The following is an 18,599-nucleotide window of genomic DNA, read 5'->3' on the forward strand; positions in this document are numbered from 1 at the left end:
CCATCTTGCCAGGTCCACTTATCTAGTGCAAGGTTTTGGCTAACCTGTAGCGTCACCAGGGAAACGCGCCAGGCACAAGGCAGAATATCCCCCGGATATTCTACACACATGCACAGCACACGACGGGAAACCAGCGCATCTAAACCACGCATCGATTGTGGCGAGAAAACCAGGGGAAACCCACAATTCAAACTAAACTGGAACTTTCTATTTAAGAAACGTGTAACCTGTGTCTTGCATTGCTATCATGCTTTCAACAATCTGACAAGCCTGTTCAGTATGAGTTACACATGCCGAATTTCTGAGTCGTATTTAAAGACAATGCAGACGGCTGGTTACTGTTAACGTCCTGTCACGGGTTTAAGTAAATTATCCCTATAGCTTCATTTACCGATGAAAGTGTTTAGTATTCCGGTAAACAGAACGCATGCCTCACATTTTATTCCTGGTACCGGTCTGGTACAAGTCTCCACCCACACAGAAATGTTACAATGGTGTTTTGTAGTAGACCAGGCTGGTTGGAAGTAAATGAATTTTCTACTTTTTTAAATTTAGTAGATGCTGGGTTACACAAAGTTGAGTTAAGCTTGTCAGTTTACTTAAGATATGCAATTTAACTTAATGCTAAACCAAAAGACATATCCAGAGAATATTCTTGGTGTCCAGCTAAAAATTTAAAAGACAAATTCACAATACAGCAATGCATTGCTTTTAACAAACGGTAAATCCGGAAGTATATGCGTTTCAAAAATAGCTAAATCATAGAAAATTAGGCACTTGTAGTTAATTGTCTCTGTTAATTGCTAACATTTTGCACCTTGACAGTGTGACCAAAAACTCCATTACCCATAATGCCCCATGCACGCCCATGCCCCTTTTCAGTGGCTGCCCGGTGTACCGTCATTGCACAGGCGCGCGTCCGTCTCTGTGTCAGTTGTCTGTGCGAGAACGGGACCGCATCGCCTTCCATTCAATTCCGATTAAGACGCCGACACAGAGACAACCATGGTATGTCTGTATTTTTTGCGCAAATGTCTCATTTCTGTGCCTTTAAGGGGTCGAAAAAAATCCACATTCGTCTATTACGAATTGTCAGGAATGGCCGTATTGCGTCCGTTTGGCTTATTTCGTCTCGTTTACTTATCTAATGGTTCCTTGTGTGTTAATTTCGGATGAAATCGCCACCACGGAACTCGCATACTGCATTTTCGCAATTTAAAATAATGCAATTTTAGCGGAAACCAACAGCATTTTTAGGAGGTTCTAATCTGAAGCGACGGATGCACATTTGGGTTTTTTTGGGGGGGGTCTGGTTCTATATCTAATGGTAATGCCGGGATACTGGAAGGAGAGGAAAAAATCCAAGGGGGGGGGGGCACTGGCGCCATTTCCTCCATCATCCTTTTTGTGAGTCCGGGCCTGTCCTCCGTCTAGCGAGCCCGTGATCGCCCCTGTGTCTCCGGGGCTTTCTCCTGCCGGGTAGACGTACTCCAGCCGCCGCACGCACGCCATCTGCTCTATGGCGAACGCATGTAGTAAGGGAATACGAGTCGGCGTCGTAATTTTAAAGTGCTCCTGCTGGATCGGATCCCCTTTGTCGTCTGTGTAGGTTGACAGGGTGAAGGGGGAGTGAAAAAATCCTATAAATGCCATTTAATGGATCGGATGGCAGGTACTCCGTATAGGTGCCGCATCGCGGCTGCGAGCCGCTGTCGTGGCCTTGGGCGAGCAGTTCTAGTTGCATCTTTAATCTTTTTTATTTTTTTTTCCTATCTCAATGCACGACCAGACACCTTCGTAATGGCTATTTGAGCCCCACCCTAGATGAGGCAAGGTTTTATTATTGGATTTTTTTTCACTCGCCCACAAACACTTAAAAATTAACCCTAATAATTTGCAGACTTGGGGGTGACTCCTTACTGCCGCATTTTTTGATAAATAGCCGGCTACGTGACACGGCCGTGGTGCTTAGTCTTTTTTCCCTTTACCGTAATATTTAGTAGCTATTTCCTCCTCCTGCTCACGTCTTTTCCTTGTATCCTAATTACCAGTTCATGCCGAGATGGGCGCACGTACTGCAAAATGCCAGCCATGTACGGGGGGGGGCATTCAGCGAGGCATTATTTATGCGGTCTAAAATGGCGCTTTGGGTCGCTCTCGGGAAAAGATCACCGCCCGGTACGCAGAATCAGGTCGGGTGCCTCCGATGGCTGGGCGGCTGGCCGAGGCTTCCCCGCTGCGGGCGTGATTTCTGCTCTGCGGCGGCCGCGTTACGCACTTTCGCCGGTGGCCATGTTATTCCGCCGCACTCCTCCCTCTTTCTTTGTTCCACACCTTATCTTGAAAGGGGGGGGGTGGAGAAAGACGTTGCACCCAAGCGTACAGAAAACGTGGCTTGCGGGGAACAAGCCCTGCTTTGCCGGGTTTTTAATGGATCTGCCCGGATCTCACTTCTCACTGCTTAAAAAAAAAATAATAATAATAATCAAATTTTCCATTAGAATAAAATGCACGTCCGACAGTCGATCGGGGGTGTCTGCATGGCGGTATGGTGAAGCTGAGTGAGTCGGCCATCGCCTGGCAAGCCTCGGCAGGCGTTTGAAGGGGCAGTCGGCTTGTCACGGGGCTGCGCAGCGGGGTGTGGTTGCTCCGCTCCCGCACATGCGGCCGCATTGATCGGGTCGCTTGGCGTAGCAGCGGCCCTCGCTAGCGAATATAAATTAGGCTCGATCCACCATTTTGTTCCCAGTGTTAATTTTGAACCGGTCCAGTTAGCCACCCCCGTGTTATATTATGTCTTCTGGCGTTCTCGTCCCCTTTGGGCGTATTTCGGCCTTTTGCAGCTACAGCCGCGCTGCCCCGTTACAACCTGCGCCCCCCACTATGCGATTAAAGTTCAGCCCTTATCCGCATATCATAAACCCTTCTTACGTGATTTAAAATCTGAACTGGAAACTGATAAGATCTCATTAGCTTCTCCCTGGGTGTAACGAATTGTTGGTGACTAGTAACTGGTTTTATTGTTAAGTGTCTGTTATGGGCAATGCTGGTGATTAATTTTCCCCACGTTTTTCAGTATTGTAAGTGGCCGCTGTTTAGTGCAGTGCAACTGCAAAGCACCTTGTAGATAGAGGTGCCTTTTGAACATGGGGGATTCTACCCACCAGAGACCGACCCCTGTGCCAAGTACCGTCTTGTTTGACGGATCACTTATTGGTTGCTTTGCTGACTAATTTGCAGGCCACCTGACAGTCTTACAATGCTGAGTATTTCTTGCAGTGTCACTCTTGGTGATTTCAGATTATAGGCCTGTGTTGAACCCGCTCATGCCTAATTAGCAGTGCACTTTAAAGGGTTGTCACCTGGAACTAAAAGCTTTGGGCCTTGTGTTTGACAGTTATGCGACACGTCACCCTGCATGAAATGGCGTACCTTTCCGTTATGCTTCCCATAGAATTCTGTTGTATTTTAAAGGCAAGAATGTGCACCGTAAACACAATTGTAATGATTTTTTTTGGGGAAGGAACATTACCATGTCAAGCCTGGGTTGTTCTTGTATCTTGCAAACCAAGTTGTAGTACTTAAACTGTATGAGTATCATCTGTTAATGCCTAGTCCAGTAACTGTGGTTTGCTGTTCATCTCAGTTTTATTGAGGTTCATTTCTTAATGGCATGCAAGTTCCTTGTGGAAAATTTAGATTCGCAGTTTCCCACAGCCCTGTCAGATGTTTGGCTTTAACGTTGTAACATTTTGGGGCTGTAGCCCACCCGCATTTCTAGTGGCTGTACTCTAATCGCCTTGCCCTGATTCCCACTTACTGCATTTTGAATGAGTGTCTAGCAGAGAAGCGCAGCAATGAACTTGGTGCTAGAACTTTAGCCTTTGGGCCACCTAGTGGCCAGGGCTGATTATTGCACAGATTACTTGTCTGCCACATCAGTTTAGTTTGCTGAGTTTATGTGCTTGAGGATCAGGAGATGGCCAAACTGACTGTTGGTTCTCTGTGTCCTCCCCCCGTGGACATGTTTGTTTGGGGGGGGGGGGGGGGTTGCCAAGTGATGTTCCAGCTGGTGTGTCCGCTGTACCACACACTCCTCGGCAGTTGAACAATTCCAGAAGTTCCGGTGGAAGGAAATCCTTATCTCTGCTTACCCTTGCTGTGACGGTGGTCTTATCCTGGTCAACACGCAGGGTGCGTTTTTGGTGTTGAGTGTGCATCTAATTTTCGACAACATTTTGGCATTGAATTAATTTGACACGTTAGTTGGTCTTCTACAGATTAGTCCTAGTGCAAGCTGTGTGACTAGAAAACTGTCCACACCAGCAAGCTCTTAAATTTGTCTGCATTCTTCCCACTCCCTTCCTGTCTGACCCCACCCTTCCTCTGTAGAAAACACCTTGGGGGGGGGCACTGCTTGCCTGCCTGCCTGCCTTTCACGTCCTGTCAGTCTGCTTTAAGCTGCAGGCTGTTTTTGCTTAAACTTTGATATCAAACTCGAGGATAGGCGGATGTCTGGTCCAGATGACGACTCTTTGCTTAATGCGCAGCGGGTGTTCGGCGCGTTCCGGAAATGCCCAAAGGTCGAAATGGTTACATTGGCACAGGCATCATAAACAAATTTTGCCTCGTTAAGTTTTGGTTTGGCTGTCGTGATTGGGCTCCCATTGCCGTTAAAACTGGCACTGAAATGTGCTGTTGAACGATCACCATAACTAGTTGTCAGCGTGTACAAGCCTGACTCCGCCAAGTGAGTAGGGGGGGGGGGGAATCAAAAGCTTACCACTACATTTTAAGGTATCAGTAAGACTGGTGATATTAGTGTCTTCTGAGTGCAGTGTTTTGTTCATGGGAATATTTTTGACGTCTCCAGTTTTAATACTTGCTTTCTCCAGTCCACATCAGCATGCTTGTTCCAACTGTAGAAACTAAGCCCTTGGAATTGTGGGAAATGGGCAGGATTGTCCATTCCACTTGTAGTTAGACTTGTTTGTCTCTTAATAATAAATGTGTACAAATATTACAAGAAACAGCGTTTGTTCACTGATGTTCCGAAGCTTGTTTGGGGGCACACAAGTGTGAATTTTCTTTCTTTTGCCTGTGGGGGGGGGGTTCTAGTCCTTGCTCTTAGTCGATTTAAGAAATACCCCCTTTTCCTGACCTTTTGCATTCCTCCCATGTCAGGCCTCCGGAGTAACAGTCACCGACGACGTGATCACAGTCTTCAATGACATGAAGGTGCGCAAGGCGCAGGCGGGCGAGGAGGAGAAGAGGAAGCGGAAGAAGGCGGTGCTGTTCTGCTTGAGTGACGACAAGAGGAACATCATTCTGGAGGAGGGCCGTGAGATTCTGATGGGCGAGGTGGGGGAGACCATCCAGGACCCTTACCTGCACTTTGTCAAGATGCTACCGCCCGACGACTGCCGCTACGCCCTCTATGACGCTACCTATGAGACTAAGGAGACGAAGAAGGAGGACCTGGTCTTTATCTTCTGGTGAGGAGGGTGGGCTTCAGCTTAGGCGCTGAGGTATATGGAGAAGTGGTTTCTGTATATGCTGTGTTCTGGATTGAAACCCCCCCCCCCCCCCCAACCTCTTTTCCCAGGGCTCCTGAGAACGCTCCACTGAAAAGCAAGATGATCTATGCCAGCTCCAAGGACGCCATCAAGAAGAAGTTCACAGGTGAGTGCTGGAGCTCCAGGCTAGAGTAGGGTGCACTAGGACCCTGGGGGGGGATAGCTTGTATGAACATGGCTTCTGCTAGTAGACGGCAGTCCCGTGGATGACCGTGTATGTAACTACATTTATGGCTGGTCATTTATTGGGAACACAGAAAAGCTACCCTGCGCGATCTGAGGAATCCTTGACGACCGTTCTTTCAGAATTACTGTGCCAGATCTTTTAACCAATAAACACAATACCCAAGTGTTCTACCTCATTACAGAAGATCTACAGTACTACAGCCACTGTTGTCCTTTCAGAGTCATGGAAACTGATGGATTTTCTTTTCCTCCCCTCTCTTTTAGGTATAAAACATGAGTGGCAAGTCAACGGTTTGGACGACATCAAAGACCGACGCACCCTGGCAGAGAAGCTGGGCGGCCAGTCAGTGGTCACTCTTGAAGGGAGCCCTGTATCAGTCTAGTCCCAGGCTTCAATCGAGGCCTGTAGGGGGTGGGGAAACACTACTATATCACATAGGGTTTGGCTGTTCATTCCAGTTTGGGACATAACGGGGACTGGGAAAACAAGCAGGAGGTGGGCAGGGTTGATGGGGTGGGGATGTGTGTTGGGTTAAACATTTCAATTTCTGAAATTTGAGGCTGTCATTTCAATTCAGATACATAATGGAGGACGACAAAATACAAAAGCGATTTAATGAAGGATGGTAAACTAAGAAATTGCAGTTCTGAAGGGTTGTGGATGACGTGCAGTTCGATGGGCTATAGGATCTGCTACAAAATGAAGGTGAAGAGGGAACTGGGGCAATGAGCTCGTTCTTGAATATTGCTGAACACTGTTTCTTCTTAATTATCTACCTTTTTATTTTGCCAAACTTCTAGTTTTTACATAATTGTTTAGCTGAGATTAGGTATAATTCAAGGACCATTTGCGTAAAGTTTTGTTTTGGTGGGGACATTTTCAGTGGGAGGCTGTATCGCACTTCCATGATTTTATTATTTTTTTTTCCATTAGTTTAACTTTGTGATTTAAACATAATTCCAGTTAAATATTACTTGAATATCATGTGATTCAAACCAAACAAATTGTGTGTTGGGGTGGGTGGGTGGGCGGCAAATGCATTCCTTTTACGAAGACGAATAATGGGTATCAACTGACGACGACTGAAATCTGCTACAGGTAGTGATGATTAGCGGCAAGGGTGCAGAGATGAAACGGCCTGCGACTGAGGTCAGAGAGGAGTGGATGGAAGATTTTGTTTCATCTCCTTATCTCTAATAAAAAAGCACTAAACTAACTTTCGTCTTTTTCTTTGCACCATGCTGTCTGTGACCGTTACCCTTGCTTACACATTCTCTCCTGACTGATTAATGCCAAAATTTTATATCTTTTGGAAGTAGCATAGTAACCTCACACTGTGTTTAGAGTTGATATGTTCTTTTTGGTGTTGTACAGCTGTCCCCTGGGTGCTCCTCCAGACACCACCCCCACCTAGAGCCCAAAAAAATATATAATTCTACTGAAATTGAAGTGTAAATGTTGGAAGGTCGCAGTTTTCCTATGTGATTTTGGCGGCCCCTGGTGGATAGTGGTGGTATTCACTCGTTCAAGGAAAGATGTCGTATGACCTAACTTAACTATGACTCAGGCCGTTTGAATGACCCCAGGAATACTGACAATGAATTCAATGTGCACCAGCGCGAGTGATGGAATAGCTTCCAAATGCAGCTGGTTACCTCGTGATTTGACTTGATTTGATTCTCCGACAAAAGGAGAATGAAGGGCAAGGGAAGAAATGCAATTGGAGTAACGTATAGGTGTGTTGTTAAAAAGAGTTTGTCATACTTTGTGGGAATGTTTTTAATTAGCCGGAAAGGCAATTCCTTTAGCTCGTAATGTATGATATAGAGTTAGGATGGAGTTTCCTTGATGAAACAAGTAAAGATAAGTAGTAGAGACAGATATCAGTTTTATTCCAAAGATCTCTTCTCTATCTGCAAACGCTGATTCTGTTCTGCTCTTTATCCCGATCTGAGCTCCAACTCTATGATAAGCGATGAAAGGTTTGATTAATCACCTTTTAAGATTAGATTCTGTGCTACTTTTGTCCACTGGGTGGCGCCACACTCTTTCCCCCTTTGCAGCAGAAGGAACAGCCACAGTATGGCATAAAAGGGATGCAGACTCACGTATGAGAGTTGTACGTCTCAGTTTTACTTTGCGACTACTATAAATATTTGGCCTAGGCTCATAAGTAGTAGTATCGAGTGTGTCTCGTGTTCAATAAATGGATTGTATACGATGATGCAATCATGACGTAGAATTTTTAAGATACACTGTGTTATTGCACGCATGGATGTCTTCCCTGCACACATGAATTTCAATCTTCCACCCCCCTGTTTTTTTTTTTAATTTTTCTCATTTTCAATATCCCCGCCCCAATTTAAACCATTTACATTTTAATCTTAAGCTGGTGTAATAGCATATTCATGCTTTTTAAGGACTATAATTGTGATGAATACAGTAGGCAAACATAAGTCATGCCCTTGAATAAGGCACGTAAGCAAAATTGCTTCAGTTAATGTATGAAACTGCAAGCTGTGTAAGTCACTTTGACCATAAGAAAAAAAAATCTGTTACGCAAATAAATCACTAGAACTGCTTTCTCAAAAACCTCTACGTGGCAAACAGGAACGATGATGAGGCAGAAAAAGCACTGCATCCGTACCCCAGCTATCACTGGCTGATGTAATTTATTCCGGTCTTTCTTTCCATAGAACCTAACACCGTCTTTGTTGCTTTTCTCTCTGTTACCCGCGTGCCCCGACACGCCTACAATTCATGCTATGAATGGGTGGGAATAGCGAAAACGGCAAGCAGGTGGTTGTGTCCGACCACTGTCCGGTAGAGGGCGCCACATCTCCCATTCCGCGGCATCACAGGTGGGTCCAAAGACTGGAACGTACCTTCAAGTCCAGTCAAATTCAATATGCACATGACGTGTGAAATTCACCGAAAGATACTAGGTTCAAAGTGATGTATTTAAGCTGATGCTATGAGAAATCACAACTTGTTAGCCAATCCAAAGGAAATTCTGGGGTGAACCACTTTTGCTGCAACACCAATTAAATCATTCAAGCGCCAACATACATGGTAGTTTCAAATTACTCACAGCATACTTCCTAAAAGCCACGTCAGTTCTCTGTGATGTACTATACCATGGCAGGAATTCGGATGTTTACTTTGTCAGGCTAATCGTGTCTCTGGCTAAAAGATTGTATCTGGTAAGAGACAAAAACAGCCGTAAATGTTGCAACTACAAAAAGTGAAATTCCAACCGGCTTTTCTCGTTGTTCGGGTTCCACGTCGTCTTTGCGTGAAAATGACAGAGACGATGCCTGCAGGTCGTACCACTGACCATAAGCGGCAATCTGAATGACCTCTGCTGTACAGAAGCGTGACATTAAGAAATTGTAGACTAGGTGTGCTGATGGCAATCATAAATACATGCATTAACATACTATGCTGATGCTCTCTGATAACTGTTAAAACATTTCAAGCGGATATAAAGAATGGATGTGTATAATACTCTTAATGTTATCTTACCTGAAGGCAAACTTAATATTTTAGATTTCTCCATGGGACATAATAACAGAGACAGTGAGAGAGGTAACTGCTGTACAGACACCGATTCCAAACCGATTAGCATACTTTTAACAACATCGAAGGAACACTCACCACTTCCACTCCCTGCTTATTCTTTCGAGAGAATTGTTTTTTAATCCAATTTATCCAACTTCGGTGACAATGTACTCGGTAAAATTATGTAGTAGTGCACTCTCACTTAATGTATTTAACCAGAAATTAAGTGTTAGTTACGTACTGAGCCCACGCTCGTTCATCATTATTCAACATGACGGTTCGTGTATTTTTTTACGATCAGTAGTCATTGTGGACACAGCACAATGTGACATAGCAGGGGGCAACTAATTCGGTGCCCAGGAATCAGTGCTTGGGGGCAGCACCTTACTCAGGGTACCTCAGTGGTGCCTTGTTGGTGAGGGATTCAGACCTACAATCTTTCAATTACAAGTGCACTTCCCTAACCATTAAGCCACCACTGCCCACCATTGCATACTCTTACTATTGATTTGTACTCCAGTAGTAACTGAGTTATTAAGTTACTTGTGCCCCCTCAAGTAATGTGTTAGCCCATCTCCCAGCGTTTCAAGCATATACAAATGCCGCTTGACATAAACTAGTCAGTGGTCGTCCAGTCTGTAAATCCAGCGCAGTGTGTCTCTGCAGATATTTGTATAGTTCAGGGCAAAACTCGTGCACCATCAAATCATTCTCCCTGGAGGAAAATCAGGAGCACATGCAGGACATACACAAAGAAAAATTGGTAAAAATTTGTACCTTTGCTTGTAACTGGGCCTGTATCCTCAAGGGTCTGCTAATTGTACCCTGAGGTGTAGGGAACATTTTGAATGTACAGAAATGGACTCTGGGGAACATTTCTGTACTATTGATGGTACATTAATGTTGTTTGTACCTTTGGATGTTCTCCAGAGTCCAATTCTGTACCAAAGTACAATTCTTGTACTTGTACCTTAAAAGGTACAAGTACAAGTGTACAGCCCCAGTGACATGCAAAGGTACAAAATTTTACCCTTATTTCTGAGAGGGTATAGACAAGACAGACACTGCACAGTGGTGAATAAAATAGCGATTCACAAAGCACTTCGCGAGAATGTTTATTTCCAGGTGAAGACACAAACACAGGTTTTAGACTGAAATTAAAAACGCAAAGTGACGTGAATATGTGTGAAATATTATATGAGAGGAAATGGAAGAAAGATGAAAAACAGTAAGGGGGATGTTAAAAAGGCAAGAATACGGCCAAAAATAAAGTCAAATTCCTGTGATCTTGGGTAAGAAATGTATGCAATAGTTTTAAATCCTGAGAAACAACGACTAATAAAAACAGTGTGTTTTTTAAACAGTACATCTGAATGTTTTCTCTCTTTACATTTACCCTCTTTGGTTTTGTCCTCTTCCCAAAATCCTCATTACTGCAGTAGTATTTTGTCGTGTAAGGAGTAGGCTTAGTGTGTGAGTCTCATTTTGAAGATATTATCACAGCTATTGAAGATATCATCATGCTTTATACACAGTAGTCTCATTCATAAGTCCACCAGTACACTTAAAATTGTGAATTTTTTCCTGCAGTTTGTAGAAACCTTCATAAGTCTTTTGACCCCCTGGTGTTTGGCGTTTACTCCCCCCCCCCCCCAACACCACCCACCATCACAATGCCCCTTGTCTCATTAATTACCCCAAACAAACCCACGCCCTGCTCGCATACACACGCCTAGAAACTGAAACGCCAGAAACAATATCCAACCATTCACGAGTCACAACGGTGCAGATAAGAGACAACAACACAACGCGACGATATGGGTCGGCCATTTTAAAGATGCTGATATGACACGTGGATAAATTATTCAGGAGGGTAGATGTTTGGCATGAGGCAGGAATGATATGGGAAAGTGACGTGACAATTACAAAAAAATAAGGTGATTGCGAGAGAAAAAAATGCATGGATGCTGTAAGGAGTTATGTAGAGCTGTGATGACATTTGTGAATGTGACAAAACACTAAATGGTAAGCATGACAGGTAATCACTTTATCGGATATCACAATAAGAAGTAAACTTTATATAAAAAGAAAAGCATTATTATGTATCTTTCACATTTTCAACCTTGGATGCATTCATTTTCTACTCTTAATTGCGCCAGTAAAGTCTGCTCCATTCAGCTACGTTGCAAAAAATATCAAAGTTTGCACGACTTCAAAATATATTTGTTTTGTTAATTGCAAAATTCAACCAATTATGCAACGATAAAGTATACTAGGCCTATCAAAACCTTCAACACGAAAATATTCCTATTTAAAATATTCCATTCTTATAAAATTTAGTGGCCAAGATTTAAAAGCTCCTAGAAATGAAGGGTTCCCAGAATTAAGCATCTCCGGATGGTGGAGACGCCAAAGCTTTTACCTACCAGCCCAAGTCGTTCCCTTTGACGACTGATTATATCGTCTGTCGCGACTATGTTAGTCTCTAAACATTGTCACCAGCTCCCTCTCCTCGTTTCCAGTAAACTACCCAGAAGAAAAAAAAAACCGGTCGGACAGGTAGAGCTGCAGCAGCCGCCTTGGTCAGGTTGTCACCGTTATTTCCACACGCATGCGCCATGTTACCCTCTTTCCTGCCCGAAGGTGCCTTCGTCTTGCTGGGCTTTAATACCTGTTAGAATGGCGATCTAACTAACGGGATTTCTGCGTTTCAGGTAAACCAAAGACCGCAAATGTGAGGGGGCACAGGAAGGCGGTTTTAAGTTCCCAGCTGAGACAAGTTTGTATTAACCGAGTAAATGGTAGAGAGAGAGAGAAGGATCAGAGAAAGAGGAGAGGAAAACCTTAGAACTTCGCTGATGAATGAAAAAAGGGGGGAGGAGTGTATGAACTAAAGTAACCTAACCTGTGCCGTTTTATTGTACAAAGGAGTTGCGCGCCTCACCTATAAAAGCTGAAAGTAGTTGCTGCGTGTTTTTTCTTTTGCCGATTGCACTTTTCCTGTTCTGGAAAATTGGAAAGCGGGAGAGAGAAGTTAGGTTAGCGGAGCGGGAGATTGAAGGATGCCCCGGGCCTTTATGGTGAAGAAGGTGAGCGTTTCACCTGGAAAGCGGAACTGGAGCCAGCTGCCGGACCACGAACGGGGAGAGATCTACGTGCCGGGTGAGATGTGCAAATAAATGCGTCAGATGTTAAAGTAACCAGCGCAGAAGTCACAAAAAAGTCACATAAAAATTTGTGGAAAATGAGAGAAGGAATAATGTTTTTATTCTGGAGCTAGTTGAAAGACTCGTGTCTTTTATTTTGAAATAAATTCTTGGTAAAAAAAAAAAAAAAGAGCCTAGATAAATCAGATAACGGTGAATACAAAGGGTGCAAATCGCTTTGTGTTGACACTAGGAAAGGTTACCGCTACAGACAACCCTGAAGCGGTTTGAGACTGTAGTTAGTTGCTTAAAACGCAAGAAAATACTCGGGTAACTTATTTACAACTAATGTTGAAAAAACGTTTTACTTATCTGTCCATCTTTAGTTCTGAGAAAGGTGGGAAATGTAATAAATATTGTGTATTTAACAAGGTTAGTGGTAATATGACCTGAGTATTTAGAGAATTTAGTAAAAGACTCGTTTTAAAAGATTTTGGCGTTTTGGATCCAGTTCAGTGGTTCTTGGCTTTGATAACGGCTTCTTCAGACCTGTTGACCTTTTTGGGGAAAATGCCACCTGCACTGTCTTTTGGTTTTGATTTTGAGGGCTAGTTAGGCTTTTTGTGGGAGGTAATTCTCACAGCTGAAGTATGAGACGCGACCTGCAGGTCTGATTCATTCTGTGATGAATGTCTGCGCTGGTTACTTGACGGGTTAATATTTACTGTGCCGAAGGAAATAACGGATCGCTAGCGGTGAGCTCTGACCCAGTTAACCTGCCCTAGTCTTCGGTGTCAGTAATTCTGCAGCGCACTCCTTAAGTAAAATAATGTGTTTTTTTGCTTCACTTAAGTATTACGTAATTAGAATACAGTTCTTTCATTATAACCAGAGTTGTGTCCATTATCCTTTATTTAAGTTTGTGGATGTGAAACGTTTTCTTCCGAATCAGGTCCTGTGTGTGAACAGTGTTAACCATTTACCCATCGCATGATTATCTCGGCAACCCCGGATGGAAAGCAGGAAAACGAATTATCCGTTTCACGACGCCAGAACAGTTTTGCATAGGCCTACATATTTAAATTTCACTCTTCTATTGCGTTCACGTTCACACCCCATTTAAATAAACACTATAATTAAGATGTTGGCTTACGACCATTAACAATCAAACCGCGTTGTGATGAAGTCAGCAGATGATTTCAGTTATGGCAGATTGAAAGCAGGTTTGAGAGCACATTGTGATAGTATTTGTAGTCTTGGAGATAGTAAACAAGACGAGTCTCTTCTGTTAGACCGTTATTTGCAAACTTGTCTGCAATTTAATCTGGTATTTAACAAAGCTGGTTATTGTTTCGCTGCACGAGAATAAATGGCGTGCAGGGGAATTGCTTTTGGAACCTTAGCAATAACTCCATTTCGGTACATGCGATCTTATTTTAAGCATCCCCTTAAAATATTCATTAGTCAAACAGTACAAACAATCATTGGCACAGGCTTTAGATTTGCAGAACAGCGGACTGCGGTGAATGGATAACGTTGGATTATTTTGAACAAATATTTGTACATATTTTAACATTTACGAGGTGGGCACACCCGGATAAGTACACATGAACGGTTTCTGGTGGCATAAATGGTTCTTCTTTCTGTGTTTCGCGTTCATTTGGTTTGCTTGCTCGTACTTCTGATGGTGGCAAACGGGTCCATAGGTTCCTTTACTGCAGCCCAGTCAAATGAAAATTATGTCAAAGTCTAGGAACTTTTCACCGCGTTGTACTTGCACTTGTGACGTCAGCTGCAACACTCACAGACGCCACAAGAGGGAGACAGTGATGCAGTCTGTTTATATCAATTCTGTTTGAACCAGCTAGATGTCGGCTGCATTGAAAATGGGGAATGAATAGATATATATAAATGGCGTTGTGATAAATATTCCAATTTGACTCTATTGACCAGCCATTAAGATAATCTTGTGTAACTGCTTCAATAATAATCATGCTGTACAGAGATTATTGGTCTTTCTGGGTAGCAGAATTCCAGGAGACCAGTAATGGTGTACTGAACCGTTTCTGTTCCTCCTTTGCGTTTCATCTCAAGGTCTGCCCCATGGCATCGAACAATCTGAGGCCAGTCCGGCGGAGTCGACGTGGCGCGAGAGCCACGACAAGCACACGCAGATACGCGAATGCGACCTGCGCTTGCAGGCGGCCGAGTTACCCGCGTGCAGCGCCCTCGGTCAGCGAGCTCCGGGGCACGAGGATGGCACTGGCAGCCAAGAAGTCTTCCTCCGTACCAAGATCAAGGTGAGAGACTGCAAATTATTTGTGTGCCGGAAACGGCACCCCCTAGGGGCTGGTGGGTGCAGCAGAAGTTGTGTGGAAAGAAGTGCAGCATATTTTGAGTGTGTGTGTGTGTGTGTGTGTGTGTGTGTGTGTGTGTGTGTGAAGGAAGATCAAGTGACATACGTGAGCGTGAATCACTCCTTTTAACGTGAAAGGGCTACCAAGAAAAACACTTTTGCCTTCCGTCTATCTCTGACTCGATCTCCTTCCCACGTTTGACCAGGTCACCACGGGCAAGCTGCCCGTCACAGAGACGCCGTCTCCCGCCCCGGCCGCCTTGGCTTCATCTCCAGCCGGGACGCCTGCGCTCGTCTGTCAGGTGTGCCACAAGGGCTTCCAGCAACAGCGTATGCTGAAGCGGCACCTCAAATGCCACAGCGACATCAAGAGGCACCCGTGCAGTTATTGCGGCAAGGGTTTCAATGACACCTTTGACCTGAAGAGGCACATCCGCACGCATACCGGTGAGCGTTTGACCGTCACGTTCCGGAACACGCATCTTTCATGCCCGCCTTCCCACACACAAAGGTATTCCTCTCTAACATCTGCTCGTACACTGATTCGGCACGCGCCTCTCTTCATGTCCGCAGAGTCGCACGAATCGCTGGGCGATGCCGGACGTAAACTAGTGAACCGGTTAGGATGTCAACAGAGAACTGACATTTTAAGCATCTGTAACCAATACCTGTCTTTACCTAGTTTGACCTACACTGCACTGCAGGCCTGTAGCCTGAAATAAATTTCATGGGGGGGGGGGGGGGGAGGTTCCAAGATGAATTTTATCAACCAGGGACCTGAAGCAAATTTTGGGGGGGGGGTGAAATTATGTCAAATCCATAATTTCACTACACGCATACGAGCCTGCTATACAGTTACATTCAGGGCAAAAAGTACCTTTCTGTTTCCACTTAAGTTACCTGAATTACATGTGAAATTGTATTTATTATTGTTAATAATAATAATAATTTATTGATTGTATTATATAATTAATTATAATAAATAATATTGGTGAGAATATGATTCTGCGCCGATTATTCTTAAGGGACATGACAGTATTCACTTTACACGCTTCTTGCTCTCTCGCTTAGCAGCTTGGATGTTCTCCCTCTCCTACCGTCGATGCTCTACTTGCCCCCGCACCCCTCCTCCCCGGAGTCTGCCCCGCTGAGCTGTCCCCCCACCCCCCTCTCTCCCCAGGCGTGAGGCCCTACAAATGCAGCCAGTGTGAGAAGGGCTTCACCCAGCGCTGCTCGCTGGAGTCCCACATGAAGAAGATCCACGGCGTGGCGCAGCCGTACGCTTACAAGGAGCGCCGTAGCAAGCTGTACGTCTGCGAGGAATGCGGCCATACCGCCAACGCGCGGGAGGCTCTGCGGCGCCATCTGGAAACCACGCACTCTAGCGCCGCCCTACTGGCGAAACCAGGTGCCCCTGCAGTTTCTGGTAGGGAAGACGAGGAGGAGAGGGGTCTTTCTTGGCTCCCTGAACTCCCTAAATGGCCGTGCTAAGGTCCAGAAGGAAAGAAAGGGTTAAATGAAGAAAAAAAATGACAATATGGTAACAAGCTGTTACTGAAGAAACCCAGGGAAGAGGAGCGTTTGGCGATGTGCCGAGGAACACCTGTGACGATGTGAACTCAATGTGACACTTGTTAAGCATGAACCAGTAAGGACTGTAGATATGCTCAGAAAGATCTGGAAGCTCAGAAATGTCTGCAAGTCATAAAATCCCTCAAAGTGCCCTCGATACTCTATTACAGTTTGGTTCTGCTGAGTTGTTATTGCAGCACAAATGCAGCTTCCCTTGGGAGCACGGGGCCTGCTCTGCTCTGCCTGCACTGGTGCATCCTGTTAACTGGCCCCTGACCAATATTTGGTCACTATATGAACACCTATATGATTCGGTTACCCTGTAGCCTGGATCTATCTGAAGTGAGGGATTAGATGCCGTGGAAATGTTAGACCAGCATATCATTTGCTTAGGACAAGGAGGGAATCGCTGGCCGGATGAAATCCAAGGTCGCGTGTCTCATAACAAGCACGTGTCCCAACTGATTAATAAAACCCATTAACGGCGACGGCAAGGATTCTGGCTATTTTAATGTTCGTTAATAAAGTCTTGAACTGGATTAAGCTGCGATCAGACACAGTGTGTCTCACACTTCGGGAAGCCTGTATTGTGCGTTGCGTTTAATTTCCTGTTTTCGTAATTGACCCGTTCCGTAAAAAAATATCCAGCTCTATAGAGAGTCAAACTGTGGGCAAAAGTCGAGCTGCTTTGAATAAATTGAGTTTTTACTTTGAAGAGACAACAACCAACCCGTTTCTGGGGGGTCATGCAGCTTCTGGGTGTGTGTAACTGAGATGGCTTTTTTGGGGAAAGTTAGCCGGCCCAGATTAACGGCGATCCTGCTGATTGCATTAAATATACCAAGGGCCGAGAAATTAATTTTTGATTATGCTGGTGTAACTGTATTCTACGATTTTTTTTTTTTAATCTTTGAAGGAAACATGGCAATTAAGCCCCGTTAGCTTTTGAATATACCTCAGTCCGTTACTGTGTCTTTCCTGCTGACAGCCTTAACCTAAAATGACTGTGTGTACTTCAGACAAACAAAAACTGTATACATGTATATGAATGATTTTTTTTTTGTATCCCAATGTTTAGTACTATATGATTCTTTTTTATAGATGAATATATCTTCTTTCGTAAAGGCGTTATGGCCTCGATATCTTATTTTGGTATTTTAGCCCAACGGGAGGTTTTTGATGTAACACTAAGTGGAAATAGCTGGCATTTTCTTAATGTTCAGTCTCGGTACCTCGCACGGTTTGTCTTTTCCTGGTTCATCCCAGCACTTTCTCCACATGTAAGATGTCGATGATGTATAACACTTTTTATTATCGTAATATTTGTGATTCAACATACTGAAAATACGGTGATCCATGCATTTTCTACGGAAAATAAATTTCGGATACTAATGTGTTTGTGTTTTATTTGCACTGGTTGGGCTTAATCATGAATTTATTTGAATTTTATTTTTCAATTTTATTAAAATTGTTCTGGTACCGTCACTGGTACACCTACATCTACTCGTATTCGTAGGTACCCTGTTTATATTGCGCATTGTACATGAAATGATAGATGTATTTTTAAATATTTTAATATTTTGTATAAAGTTAATACTAGTTAATAGTATTTTTAAAATGCATGTCTTTTTACGCTGGTACCAAACTTTAAAAAAAACTTATTAAAATAGCCACGCAGTTTTTTAACTGTATGCATGTAGACAAATTTCCAAAAAAAAATAGCCATTTAAATGAAAAATGATCAGAATAAAATCCAAGACTTTAATGAGATGCAGGATGAGAAACCTCGCGGCGCCATGCATATGCAGCGTAAGGTAATGTGCAGAGTCACCTGTGTAGAAATAACATGAGGTATTATTATGAGGTGGGAAGTTCGGCCACTTGGTCCAGGGTGCTGTGAGATAATGTGAGGTCGATGCTCGCATCGGCACTGCTATTACGGATTTTGCGTATTCTCTCCGTGTTTCCTCCCGAGGTTTGGGGTCCCTGGCGTAATTTTGGTGTGTATTTGTTTATAAGATCTGTGTACTCGAAAATGTGATCTACCGTTGAACATTTATTACTCTGTCGCGTTTCGCACGCGCGTAAAACAATTTTACCCAAATTAATTAGACTAATTAAAACGAAAGGTATTGTTGGCCCGGATACTGATTAAATATTTTCGAGCAGATATCACTCGGGAGACAAGGATTTGTGTAAAG

At 44.0% G+C, this 18,599-nt stretch overlaps 2 protein-coding genes across 2 annotated transcripts; both read left to right on the plus strand.

The window, feature by feature from the left end:
- The first annotated feature begins 868 nt into the window (after nucleotides 1-868).
- LOC111839541 (cofilin-2-like) lies at nucleotides 869-6,979 on the plus strand. Its single transcript, XM_023803538.2, has 4 exons — nucleotides 869-1,008; nucleotides 5,185-5,495; nucleotides 5,606-5,682; nucleotides 6,027-6,979. The coding sequence occupies exons 1-4, from the start codon at nucleotides 1,006-1,008 to the stop codon at nucleotides 6,143-6,145; spliced, it is 510 nt and encodes a 169-aa protein (XP_023659306.1). The 5' UTR covers nucleotides 869-1,005; the 3' UTR covers nucleotides 6,146-6,979.
- Nucleotides 6,980-11,912: 4,933 nt separating this feature from the next.
- On the plus strand, nucleotides 11,913-17,797 carry ovol1b (ovo-like zinc finger 1b). Its single transcript, XM_023803475.2, has 5 exons — nucleotides 11,913-12,038; nucleotides 12,346-12,486; nucleotides 14,565-14,770; nucleotides 15,033-15,273; nucleotides 16,007-17,797. The coding sequence occupies exons 2-5, from the start codon at nucleotides 12,387-12,389 to the stop codon at nucleotides 16,315-16,317; spliced, it is 858 nt and encodes a 285-aa protein (XP_023659243.1). The 5' UTR covers nucleotides 11,913-12,038; nucleotides 12,346-12,386; the 3' UTR covers nucleotides 16,318-17,797.
- Nucleotides 17,798-18,599: the final 802 nt, after the last annotated feature.

The sequence above is a fragment of the Paramormyrops kingsleyae genome, chromosome 24 (genome assembly GCF_048594095.1).
Source record: "Paramormyrops kingsleyae isolate MSU_618 chromosome 24, PKINGS_0.4, whole genome shotgun sequence".
NCBI lineage: Eukaryota > Metazoa > Chordata > Actinopteri > Osteoglossiformes > Mormyridae > Paramormyrops > Paramormyrops kingsleyae.